Below are 13,089 nucleotides of genomic sequence, written 5' to 3' on the forward strand. Positions count from 1 at the left end.
ATTTTTTAAGGGGGGTTTTTTTGTTTTGTGTTTTTTTTGGGTTCTTTCCCCTTTCATTAATCACACTGATCGCTTTCCGAGCACGCACTACCGGGTATTCGCCATCATTTTTTAGGATTTGGCGCAATGTGAATTTCTCTTCCACACGTCGCGACGTGTCGCTTCCCATGTGGCTCCTGAGGGAAATGCGACGCATTTTCACAGTTTCACTCAGAGCGAGAGTTTTGCGCTGTAATTGAAATTTGTGTGAGTGATAAATTCAGTTCTGCTGTGCGTTGTGTTAAGCGCATGATTAGCGCATTTTCCTCGTCAACTCACAAGTTTCCACAGCACACATAATTTTTGTTTTTCTTTTTTTTTTGGCTACCCGTTGTGACTTAACCACAGAGCCCTGGGAGGTTGTGAGGTTGGGAAGTGTGGCATATTCGTGCTTGGCCTGCCAACAATGGCTTTTAATTATTTATTGCCTAATGACCTAATGACTTTTCTTTTGCCCGGCCTGAGAAAGACCAAATCTCAATCAGTGTGAGCCAGCGACACCCAAAAACCGAACCAAAGTCACGAACCAAAACCAAAGAGTGGGCAAATGGCTAAAGGACATTGTACTAGCTTTAGGACTAGCCACAGAATAAATTACGGACTTTCCCACTCTCTCTCTCTCTACAGCTGTTCCTTAGTTAAATAGATTCTCTATGTAGACAATAATGAGAATGTTAAAACAGTTGTTATATTCGTATTCAAAATATCTGTGATTGTGCATAATTAAATAATATTTACTTTCAATTATAGAGACTTTTTGTTTTTCTGTACTACAAATTGTATTACAATTGCTGTTATAATGTCATTTATTTGCTTAATCAGTTAATTTTTTGTTATGACATATTATTGAGTATTCCTTCGATCACTCGTTTATCAGTTTACATGGCAAATCGTAGCTGAGAATTTACATATTACTTAATTACAAAATGAGCGAAGATTCGATTAGTCTAAAGTCATTTTTGTCGTTTAAATATATACCATTTCAATCCAATTTTTAAAGATAATTTAACACCAAATAATATAATTTAATTATGCAATTAATTAATGTTATTAAATATTCAATTACTTGAATTTATGATTATAATTCTTAAATATGTAAAATTTACTATATTCTCCTTAAAACCTTAGCTAAATGCCAATTAAAATAATATTAAGACCCTAATATGAGCAGTTAACTTCAATTACTGTCAAATGTGTTGAATATCTTAAACATATTGTATCGTTCATCTGCCCTGAATTTCATTATAATTCATAGCAAATAATTTCAAATACTATTCTTGCATATAAATACCCATTATGTCAGGTAAATATGGTCTGGGGCGTGCTACCTTTTTCGCAAACAATCTAATTGGCTCATAATCCCATTAGCACCTTCATTAGCTGTCCAGGCGAGCATGGACACAGCACTTTTCCCAAGTAACCCCAGAGTCGATAAAGCAACCTGCTTTAGTCCCACGCTCCACGCCCTCCGCCCAACGCCCGCAATCAACTCAATTTGCAAATTGTGGCCTGCCATGTGCCACACTTGAAAGTATTTTAAAACCATTTATTTCAAATGACCCACACGCCGAACACGGCGGGCAAGACGATGTTGAGTTGAGCCGACAATTTTAAAACTCGAAACACGTAAAGGTAACTTGCAAGGAGCCTGGCACAGGAACTGAAACCGAAACTGAAAACTGAAACTGGGGCTGGAACTGCTGCAGCTGCGGTTTGGGGCTGATGCCATAAAAAATTCATTTGACTTAAAAACTTGCAGAGACAAAAAACCAAAGCGTTGGCCCAGGTACCACAGAAAAAAGGAAACAACAAGTAAGAAAGTTACAGTCGAGTGTGCTCGACTGTGAGATACCCGCTACCCATTTTTAATAAGGGCAAAAAATTGCGGTATTATTTTCAAAATATACCGAAAATACTAATAAAAATACTAAAATATACCAAATGGTATGTTTGGTATATCGATACACACCATTCAAAATATACCATAGACGGCACAATGTACCAGATTGTCAGCCAAAGCAACTAAGAGCCCTAGTAAGTAGGCGTTTTTGCCCATACAAAAGTATTTCTTTAATAACTTCCACAATTTTTATCTGATCTCAACCAAATTTCAGGAATCATAACTACTATAGTAATTATAATATATACCAATTTTCACAGCTCTAGCTTTAAATTTACGCTTGTTATTCGATTTTTGATTTGCGGGGCGGAAGTGGGCGTGGCAAAAATTTGAAACAAACTTGATCTGCGTGCAAACATAACAAATGCTGTCGAAAAAATTATTGCTCTATCTCTTATAGTCTCTGAGATCTAGGTGTTCATACGGACAGACGGACAGACGGACAGACGGACAGACACACAGACGGACAGACGGACAGACGGACATGGCTATATCGTCTCGGCTGTTGACGCTGATCAAGAATATATATACTTTATAGGGTCGGAGATGCCTCCTTCTACCTGTTACATACATTTCCTGCCGGCACAAAGTTATAATACCCTTCTACCCTATGGGTAGCGGGTATAAAAGAAGGAACTGAGCAGCACACGTCAGTTGAAACTAGAGATGAGACTGTGTGTAGAAAACACGAGTCAAAAATATAAAGGAAAGAAGTTGAGAAGTGAAATATAAAAGGCAGAACTTTTAAATTTAAATATTTACAAATCTATAAGAAATCATGTACGTTGTGTGAAGCGTTAGAAAATAAAAAACCCGAGCTGCACTCATCACTAACATATTAGCGATGGTAGAGTGAGCTGAGAGTATGAATACGAGTAGGAAATTAGAAAAATAAAGCAAATCAATTGCAGAAAAGTAGATGAATACGTTTACGACTTTACACAACAAAAAGTTGTGTAGGCAAAAAAGTTAATACGCTGTAAGTTTAGTTTGCTTCGTGACACGATAAAAAGAAGGTGTTGAATCTATAAACATGATTCTTAAACTACAGCAAAACTTTTGAAGAAAAGTAATTAAGTACTTTTAGAAGTTTAAATAAATGTTCATTTGTAGTTGATAAAAAATTAATATTTCTTTTCTCAACGCTGCGTGACACGAGATGCACTCATCGCTAGCTGGAAATCGTCAGTAGAAATTGATATTAAGTCAGGTGGCGCGTGTCCATTACACGCAGTGCAGGCAGAAAGCGAAAGCCTCCCAGATCCCCAGGTAGAACATAACTGAGACAGAGGCAGAGAAAGAGAGAGAGAGAGAGAAGGTGAAAGAGGCCAACGGAGTGCGAAAGAGAGATAGAGAGTGCGTAAACTGACAGTTTTGAAGCACGCACATCCCGTGCATGGCATAAACAAAACAATACTCAATGCTCGACTCAACTGAGAACTGAGAACTCAGATCTGGGCACACAAATTTGCTTAGCCAGCGCGGAAATTGTGGTCGGTTGCTCTATTGTCTTATTGAACTGCCGGTAAGCATAGGAAACGGAAGCGCGACCCGGCAACAACGAACTGAAGTGCTCTTTTGCTTTCCCCCGGTTTACCCGGTTTCCCTTTTGCCAACGCCATCGTTTCTACTGATTTGGTCAGTGTTCGTTCGGCGTTTTGTCAAAAGGCACACGTGAACTATTAAAATCACTTAGATGCAATTCATGTCACGTTCTCATTGAGGGGGGCAACCCGAAACTTAGTAGCGATTGATATATGCGATGTCAGTCTATGCATTTGTATCTCTAGCTGTATCTCTAGCTATGTATCTGTGCGATAAATGAACTGACAGCCGACTGGGCAATCGCTGATAACTTTGAGCACTACAGCAATTTACATGAATCGTTTTGGCCCCGTGCCCCACTGCAATTACATTATATATTCGGAATTCTGATATTTCTGTTGAGCAAGGTCAGTTCAATTCCAATTTATATTTCCAACGAAAGTTACATTTTATTTATTTAGTGCTGCATTTAATATTGAATAATATCAAATAATATTATTGACATTATTTTTATTAAATACATCTCCATATTCAAAAGCTTATTTTAGTATTATATTTGCAACAGCAGTGCAATATTTATATGACACAACGTTTATCCAAATATTTAAGAACATTTTAACGCTTGGCGTGATTCCCATTCATATTTTTAATGAAAAATGTGCAGAGATGCATGTATGCAACTAACAACACTGTCAAAGAAGTATTATATTGGCCAAAATAAATTTGATCTAAGCTGATTATTTGCTTAGGCAGTCGCCAATGCAATTGACCCAATTCAATCCTCAAACTAATGCCTGTGAGCACATATAAAATAATACTTTCCATTTGGCATTGGAAACAATTAAACATTTTGATTAATTTAAAAACCGTATATCGGCAAACAAAAAAATAAATGATGCCAACAATGTGCCGAAAACAATTAGTGCAGCAAAATCTTTCAAATTTTTCGAATTTCCAAGATCTTTACCAGGAATTTCATCTGTGTCGTGTCAATTAAATTCTCTCGAAAATTGAATACCACAAGCCGCAGGTCTAATGAGTAGTCGGGATAGAGGGGAGAGACTGTTGTTTTCCACTTGACAGGTCGAACAACAAGAACAGAAATAATATTGCACTTTTCTCTTGCTCTTCGTTTCGTCTCGTGCTTTTTCTGTTCCTCTGATTAATTACAGGCAAATAAATTTCCATTTTCCCTCCTGCTCACTTGCACACTTTTCGTGTCATGTGTGGAAATGATAAAAATACTTAGCACTGTTTTAGTCTATAGATTTCTTTTCTTTATAGAGTCTCTGCTTGTATTATTAATTACGCTGACACTTTGGAGCTGAGCTAATGAGCACCGAAATAGAACTTTCCATAATTTGCCTGCCTTCTATATGGCATGAGTCTTTAGTTGCCATGTATTCTTACCCATACTTGTCGTTGTCATAGTTTTATATGTGTTGGAGGTTTTTCGCTCATGGTTCAAATTCATTACCCTTGCTCTGACGCCACAATTTAAGCAAATGATGTCGGTTGAGCAAACATAACCTTATTATACCTGTCATACATTGAGGAACAAGGGTATTACAACATAGTGTAAAAGAAAACGTTCGTATTGCGAAATTTCGATTTAGAAAAGTTTAATAAAGTAAGTATTTTATTTATATTATTTCCATCGTCAGACCGATTTTTGTACTAAAGGTCATCTCGTCATAGGTGTTCAGAAAAGTCTTGAACATTTTTTTAAGCTTAATCAATGATAAAATTCTACGTGATTAAAAAAGGTCGTTCTTAACAATATGTAAGTAGACACCGAAATAAGCTGTAGCATTTTAGGATAAACCCCGTTTCAAAAAAACCCTGTACCAAAGGACTTCTCGGTTCTACAATAAATGTTTGAGCTTAAGTAATAGAAGTGAGGAAATGGAAAATTTTAAGATTTCTTAAATCATTGAATTTATTTTGACAAGTCTTTTGCGAAAGAAACAAGATAACTAGAAAATAAACTCTATTTCAACCATATTGTCAAGCATCATATCAAGCATAAATCAATATAACTGATTAATATTTTTATACTGATCATAACGTTTCTTATATGACTAGCGGATGTCCCAAAGTCGAGCATACTCGCTAGTGGTTTTTTAGCTTGTTTTGCGTTGCCCCAGCTTTAGTTGGCATGTTGCACGCTAGATGTCGCTGCTGTTGCGTTGGATGCTGCCAGCTATTTTACCTGCTTGCACGTTCATGAAAAATGATTGCAAGTGGGTCACAGGATATGCAAATGTTTCTTTTTCACACTCAGCCAGCGACAATGGTGAAGCAGCTGTTGTTTTTCTCTGCTCTCCCCAGTGCAGGGCATCAGGTGTTGGGCCACTCTTGAGTTATGGACATTGACTATATATATGCCAGCGACTTCTTGCCAAGATATTGTGCAAATGCATTTGAAAGTTGGCCAAGAAAATAGCGAAAGTTTTTGCACTTTTGTACTTTATATCTGCCATTGCCGGAAGTTGCAACTTTAATTTCCAGCACAGAGAGAGAGGAAAACAGAGAACAGCAATGCATGCAACGGCAAGCACAGGAATTGGCCAAGGACAACAGCAACGAGCAGGACAAGAGGACAAGAGGACAACAACGCCTAAAGTTACATTTGATTTAATTTTCTTTTTGCTGGTTTCAAGAGATTCAAGTTTGCAAAGCCAAACGCATAACGCATGAAAAACTAATCAAAATGGCACTTGTCCAGGGACCATCGAGCATATATTTCATAGTGAATGTTTGTTAACAAAATACCCTTCAATATGTATTGTATGGAGGAGATGGTTTGCCCTTTTCTATATTTATTTAATATGTGTTTTAATATACATAATACTCGTAATACACCTAAAAATGTAAAATTAAATAATGTTTTTTCTTAGATTTTATTTCCTTATAGGGTATCCTTGAGTCAAGCACTTTCCCAGCTCGTTCAATCATAGATGTTTTTTGTTTGTGACGCTGCCGGCCATTTGCGCTTTTCTCGTTTCTCCCTGACACATGCACATGTCCTGCGAATAGCCCCAGAGTGAGAGTTTATTCAGCTTTTTAGCTTCTTCTTCACAAGTCAAAAAAGTTGAAAATGTGTCAGTAGTCCTTGTCATTTGTTTATTTCCTTTTTCCCGAAATTACATAAATAAATATAATATATATACTCTGCACTAACAATGTATGGAATGTATTTTGTATTTTATATTTTGTGGTTTGCTGTCGGTTGTTCGGAACTAGATGAGTCTTGTCTTCTGCTTTGGACATTGAATTTGAAATGTCATTAAGAATAAAACTTTGCGAAATAGTTTGGATGCGATTTGAAGACAGCAAAATTGAAATGTTGTTTTCAAGAAAATATTTTCTATATCGAAAACAACCAATGCAAGTAAATATTGTAAATTACGAGTGAATTCATACAAAGATAAAAGGTAAATATGATAATAGCTTGATTAATGATTAAATGAAATAAAAGCAGTATGAAAATGATGTTCTCTAATATTAGAACAGCAAACAAATAGCGGTCTAGCTCTGCAAGTAAAGAGTAAAATTAGTTCTTCTCCTTTTGATACATATTTTTAGTTTTGCTCCTTCTGAAAAAGTTGACTGTTAAAGACCACAAATCCTACATGATCAGCACACTGATGACCGCAACGAAGCCGGTTGCTCAGTGCACAAAGTTCACTCCACAGCTGCAAAGAGGGATTTTTTCCTGGCGTTTACTTAAGCTGCTCAAATTTTGCTTAGTTTGGCAAAAACACGCAGCGACCATTTTTCATATTTTCATTTATAAATTTATTATAAAGCCAAAAGCAGCAGCAGCAGCAGCAGCAACAGCAACAGCAACGAGAGCAAGAGCAACAGTTCCACTTGGATGGTGGAGAATGGATAGTGGATGGTGGATGGGGCCTAATAGCTCCCCATTTGCCCTACTCTCAGGTTTGTGGCACAACTCTTGCCACTCTTTGGCAGAACTCTGGACTGCGGTTTAGAGCTTCGGCTACTTTGGCATTTATTTTAAATTATAGTTCGCAGTAATAACTAATGCTCAGAGAGTTAGGGAAAACACACAGAGGGAGAGAGCGAGAGAGAGAGGAAGAACAGTTGTTGTTGGTTGTTGTTGTCGCTGCCATGTACAGAAATTATAGACATTTTGGTCTGGGGCTTGTGTGTAGTTTTTAGCCGTTTTAATGACAGTATTTGCGAGCAATGCGAAAGTTCTATGGCTGCTTGACATGAGAGAGATTCCGTATTTGCTGGCAGTCGAGGAGTGGAGGGACGATTTGACGAATTCAATTAAATTTACTGCAATATAAATGTGGATTAAACAGTTTGACAAGTCATCTGCATAATTATGAAAATTCCCAGAACCTAGAACTAGACTTTGACATTTTTCATGCACTAATTGAAAATTCCTCAAGTCAGCTTAAAGCTGGTAAAATTTGCCCAGCAATTTTCATCATTGAATTGCTTGGAACAAACAATGCCAATTGATGTTGTGTGAATGAATTTACACCATCATGGTAATCGAGTCCTTTCCGAGGGCTACACAAGCAATTTTTGGTGCCCCTAATGGCAGCGCACGCCCACTGTCACGCCCCCGTCCACACGTCAGTAAATATGAATGAGTTCGAGTTAATGAAATATTGAAATATGAATAGACAAACTCGCCTTCGCACACTCCAAAGCAATCATGTGTCCATCAAGCAAAACTTTTTCCTCAGCCTGTCAAAACCAAAGGCAAACTGGACGAGTAAACGAAAATGCAAATGAACATAGACCATGAGATACCCTAGGAAAAAAAAAAATATTTTAATTTGCATGATTGAATATAGTACATTAAAAAGAATATTAAAAATATTTAAAAATTAAGTAGAAAGTGTCGTTTTTTTCTAGGGTATACAAAAATGGTAAAAATATTGTAATTGAGAAGTAAGGAACAGGCGCCCTCTAACCAAAAAAAAAAAAAATAAAGTAACCCGAAACAAACAAAAATTACAACGCTTAATTATGAAAAGTGTTTTTTTCTCTTAGCCCACAGCCTTCAACCTCGTCGAGGAAAATGAGTAAAAATGTAGAAAACACACGAACGAGTTAATGAGCGAAATTATAATGAAGTTTTACTTCCAGAAAACAACCCTTATTGGGCATGCATTTGGGGCATGTGGGTCAGCGTTGTTACTTGAGGGGCTGCTTTAATGGGGCTAATCAAATATTTGACATTTACTTTGGGTGGAGCGTTGCTTGAAGTGTTGTCTAGTGTAAAGCTCATTACAATCGGCTCTTCACTCTGGGCAACGCTTCGTTCCGAATAGGAGCAAGGACAAGGAAGGGGAGGCTCCTCGGTGTCTACAGTCCGACCAGTGAGACGTGCAGTATGCAATGAAATATTTCATTAAATCGCTTAACATTGCAACAGTTACCCAAGTAACCAGCCAACAACCAACAACCAACAACCGACAACCAACATCAACAGCCACATTAACAATGACGCCAACAACGGCAGGAAAAAGGGAAGCGCCGAATGCCGTGATATGAGTATCCCCGTAATAAGAAGGACACGACGACAAGAGCTCTTGAATCCCCTACAAAGAGTTGAGCAATTGCGGTACTCACAACAAATTGCAATAATAAAAAAGTTCTAGAATGGTTAAAAGTATTGAAATGCTATAATTTCAAAGTAAGTTAAACATTTTAAAATTACTAAACTAATCAGTTTTATAAGATTTATTACAACTTTCGAGAGCTGCTATTTCGATCTTTCTTTTGATATTCACTTAAATATGAAATTAAGATTCATTTGAATTAAATTCATGGCTCCATGTGCTCGATTTTGTAGAGCACAAAGGGAATAAATGTGTAAACGAGCTGAGCAAAATGAAAAGGACAAAAACGGAAGCGGAAATGTTTAATGCGGGCTTGTGCAGCACAGGCTGGATCGAAGAACGGAGCATCCTCCCGTGTTCAGGGCCGAGAACCAGAGTCCGACACCCGAGACCTGCCCAAGTGAGTTACGCGCTAACGAAAGCCGATAAATATTTATTTGCATGTGTCTGCTTGTGTGAGTGCGTGCTTGTCTGTGTATGTGTGTGTGTGTGTTAATTAAGAATTTGCAATGGGCTGGCAGACGATTAAATGTGTACGAAAATGTGCCGCCCTTGCCCCATGATGACCCCTTGGCCGCTTGGCCAATGCAATGTGGTAAACAACAATCGATGGATGTGCTGGACACGCAGCGAATGACCATTAGTTCCGCCTAGCGGCAAGATGGGATAAGGGCAGCGAGCGATAATCGAATGAATTAATGGAACACGCAAATGAAATAAAAATCGCCACTGCCAGCGACTCTTTTTGATAAATCTCTTTTCTCGCCAACACAAACAAATGGTTCTTCATAGCCCAATGTTGCTAATAGAACATTACGAGTAAATAAAAGAATAGCAACAAGATCTTTATACATACACTGGTCCGCACTTTGATACAGTAAGGATTCCACCGTATTTATGAACAACCAAAACGAGAAACTACTACACACTACTGTACAGTAAAACGAAAAGAAAGAATTTCAATATTCCTTTCTAACTACTCTATTTATCTTGTGTAGAATTGACAATCTTTTCTCTCTTATTCAGTCAATAACGTAGTCAATTTTTTTAGTTGGGCTAAAAATCTTAAATAAATAGATCGCACTATCGATCTAAACAAAAAATGCAAATTAATAAAATTAACAACACAATCATGAAAAATTAAATACATTTTGGTGAACTGAAACATAATTATATTTTTTACATTTTATAACATAACATAAACTCTTGACTTAATTCATTCTGTTCAATTACAGGTATTAAGAAAACAAAATTATTCTGAGCGATTGTTAAAAGTGAGGATATTTCTATTGATTCTCTTGCCATCAAACTATTTTTGTAAAATTTGCTACTTATTAATTTAGTGTATTTATTCACTGTTGTACTTTAATTTGCTATATTTAATTGGTTTTTAATTTGTTGGGGTTAGTAATTTGATCCTTTTTTGATTTCCCTGTTAGCTTTCTGTAAACCAAACGTAAAATAAGCACATTGACAAATACAATAATTATCAAAACAACGAATAATATGGCGAAAATGTCCAAGTTGTTCGCTGTTATGAAGCTCATATGTAGAAGAGGGCTCTGTAGATGAGGTGCTCCATGATAGCGTAGTACATACTCGACCCAGTAAAGCACTGTCTGCCTTGCAGACATCGGACGATCTCGAAACAGTTGGGAAAAGGCTTTAACATTTTGTGTATACTTTGGGTTCTCTAAGATTTCTAAAATGTTATCGCGGAAAGGCTTCTCCTCCAGTGTTAACAAGCTCATGCTGAGACCGAATTCATCAAATACAACTTTATCAGCATTTGCGGGCTGATCTCCAAAGACCGGTAGAGATAACATTGGTTTGCCGTGATACTGTGATTCTGTAATGCCGCCACGTCCAGCATGGTTTATGAAGAGCATAATCTTGGGATGAGCCAGAATATCATCCTGAGGTAGCCACTTGGAGTACATAATATTCGCAGATTTGCCAGGAGTTTTGCTAAGATCCTCCCATTTCCAAATGATCCGTTGTTTGAGTTTTGATAAAACATTGAACATCTTCTGCACCGTTTCGGGCTTTAAAAATTGGCCTTGAATATTGGATCCCAAGCTCAGAAGAATAGCGCCATCTGTCGCATTATCCAGGAATTCGGCGATGTCCTTGGGCAATGGATCAGGTTGTTCCTTAACTTGAATACCTCCAACTTCAATAACTCCCGGCATATTTGGCCTAATTGGACCTTCGCTAAGGCCGTGAGTGTTGAATAAAACGAGTGATACATTCTTGTTGATTTCCTCATATGGTGGCATATTTGGATCATCTCCATAAAGTTCACTGTGGAAATTAAAATCAATTAAATAATGCCAAAAATCATATTGTAGCAGGATAAGGCTGATCATGCATGGTAAATAAATTTAACATAAATTTAACATAATAATTATCATAATAATATAAGTATATGTATTAATGTAAATTACATAATAATGGAATTAACATAATACTTAGATAGTAATGTAAATCTCATTTAACTGTAAATATTCATCAGTCAGCAGTCAGTTGATATTGCAATAGCATGAAATGTAATTCAATTAAAATTAAAGCGCTTGAGGACAACAAACACTATTATTTCAACGCAAGTGTACGTCGGTCACCTACAAAATTTCTAAAAACTTACTAGTAAAGCGCAGCATTATCTTTTTCCAGGAAATAGGTGAATACTCGTTGTATCGCAAATGAAATCAAGCCGAAAACGCGCTGTGAAAATGTCAAAGTGCTGCCAATTTTACCAAATACTCCAATATTTGGTACATACGCAATCTCTCTTGGATTGCCTAACGTACTGTAAAATATTTCCCATTGAAACATTGAAGATGCCAACACAACGGGCACCTTTAGTTTTTGTGCTATGCCTATCTGAAAGTTATTCAGGAAATATCCAATCATCACCAAGTCAAACTTGTTGTCCTTGTTCTCGTAGAGATCCTTTACACGTTGATCCTTCATGACATCTCTGTTCTTGTTAAACATGAATTCAAATTGTTGCCGTATTCGAAATAAGGCTGACAATGTATCAGAGTTATCTCTTGCCGTCAGTTTGGCCATTGTGTCCTTCATTGATTGATTCTCCTCTTCGGTTAAATCCACTTGAATAATATGCATATTCTTATGCGTTACATGAGGCTTCATAGATGTAACCACTGTCACGTTGTGCCCATTCTCAGCCAGCACCTTAGCCATAGAAATTTCCACTATCAGATGTGATGGACTGGGGCAACTAAATACAGCCAGAATATTTGCACCCTGAGTACAATTAATTAACACGGCGGCGATGATCGCTAAGAACTGAAATTTAGGCGACATCATAAAGGTTTGAAAGCACGACGAAGACTGAAATTAGTTCTAATGGGACTATCGCTATAAATGCGGTATCAGCTTAGTTAAGCCCAATTTGATAAGAACTGATAAAAATAATCGTATAATACCTACATCTATTTATTCATTACATATAATTACTAAGCGAATAATAAACGAGGGAATCAAACATACTAGATAAGCAAATTTCTTGGAGAGAAAGTTACGATTTTATTAATATAACATATCACAAAATCTAAAACAGACAGCAGCAAATTTAATAAAGACAAATCTTAATGTTCATCGAAATTGCAAAGTCACATAGCTAAGAGTCATCGTGAGTTTCTGTTCTTAAAATCTAATATCATATGATAAAATACTAATTGATATTCAATTTAATAATTATTATAATATAATAACCGTAAAATCAATAGACACAATAATCATAAACTAAGATTTTTAAATATCGCAGAGAATTTAAATAATTACTATAGAAGATAGTTTGACAAAACTGTTAAGTCATCGTGATTTGTTATTAAACATAATTCTATTTTGTAGATAAGCATATGAAATCGGTCAGCAACTTGCTGCCGCACTATTTCGGGTATCAATTGAGGTATAATTTCATGTTAGTAATTTGATTAGCTTTTGTTTATATTATTATCTAATTAG

General features: G+C 36.6%; 1 protein-coding gene across 1 annotated transcript; it reads right to left on the minus strand.

The window, feature by feature from the left end:
* Positions 1 to 10,469: 10,469 nt before the first annotated feature.
* LOC133847138 (UDP-glucosyltransferase 2-like) lies at positions 10,470 to 12,539 on the minus strand. Its single transcript, XM_062281949.1, has 2 exons — positions 11,741 to 12,539; positions 10,470 to 11,400 (listed from the first exon to the last, which is right to left on the minus strand). Exons 1-2 carry the CDS (start codon positions 12,427 to 12,429, stop codon positions 10,476 to 10,478), a joined length of 1,614 nt encoding a protein of 537 aa, XP_062137933.1. The 5' UTR covers positions 12,430 to 12,539; the 3' UTR covers positions 10,470 to 10,475.
* Between the last annotated feature and the right edge of the window lie 550 nt (positions 12,540 to 13,089).

Source organism: Drosophila sulfurigaster, chromosome 2L, assembly GCF_023558435.1.
Source record: "Drosophila sulfurigaster albostrigata strain 15112-1811.04 chromosome 2L, ASM2355843v2, whole genome shotgun sequence".
Classification (NCBI taxonomy): domain Eukaryota; kingdom Metazoa; phylum Arthropoda; class Insecta; order Diptera; family Drosophilidae; genus Drosophila; species Drosophila sulfurigaster.

Excerpts from the sequence above, each read along its gene's own strand:
- LOC133847138 (XM_062281949.1), bottom strand. The coding sequence starts at position 12,429 with ATGATGTCGCCTAAATTTCAGTTCTTAGCGATCATCGCCGCCGTGTTA. Across the intron at positions 11,401-11,740 it reads GATAATGCTGCGCTTTACTA|TGAACTTTATGGAGATGATC; the intron begins GTAAGTTTTTAG and ends TAATTTCCACAG.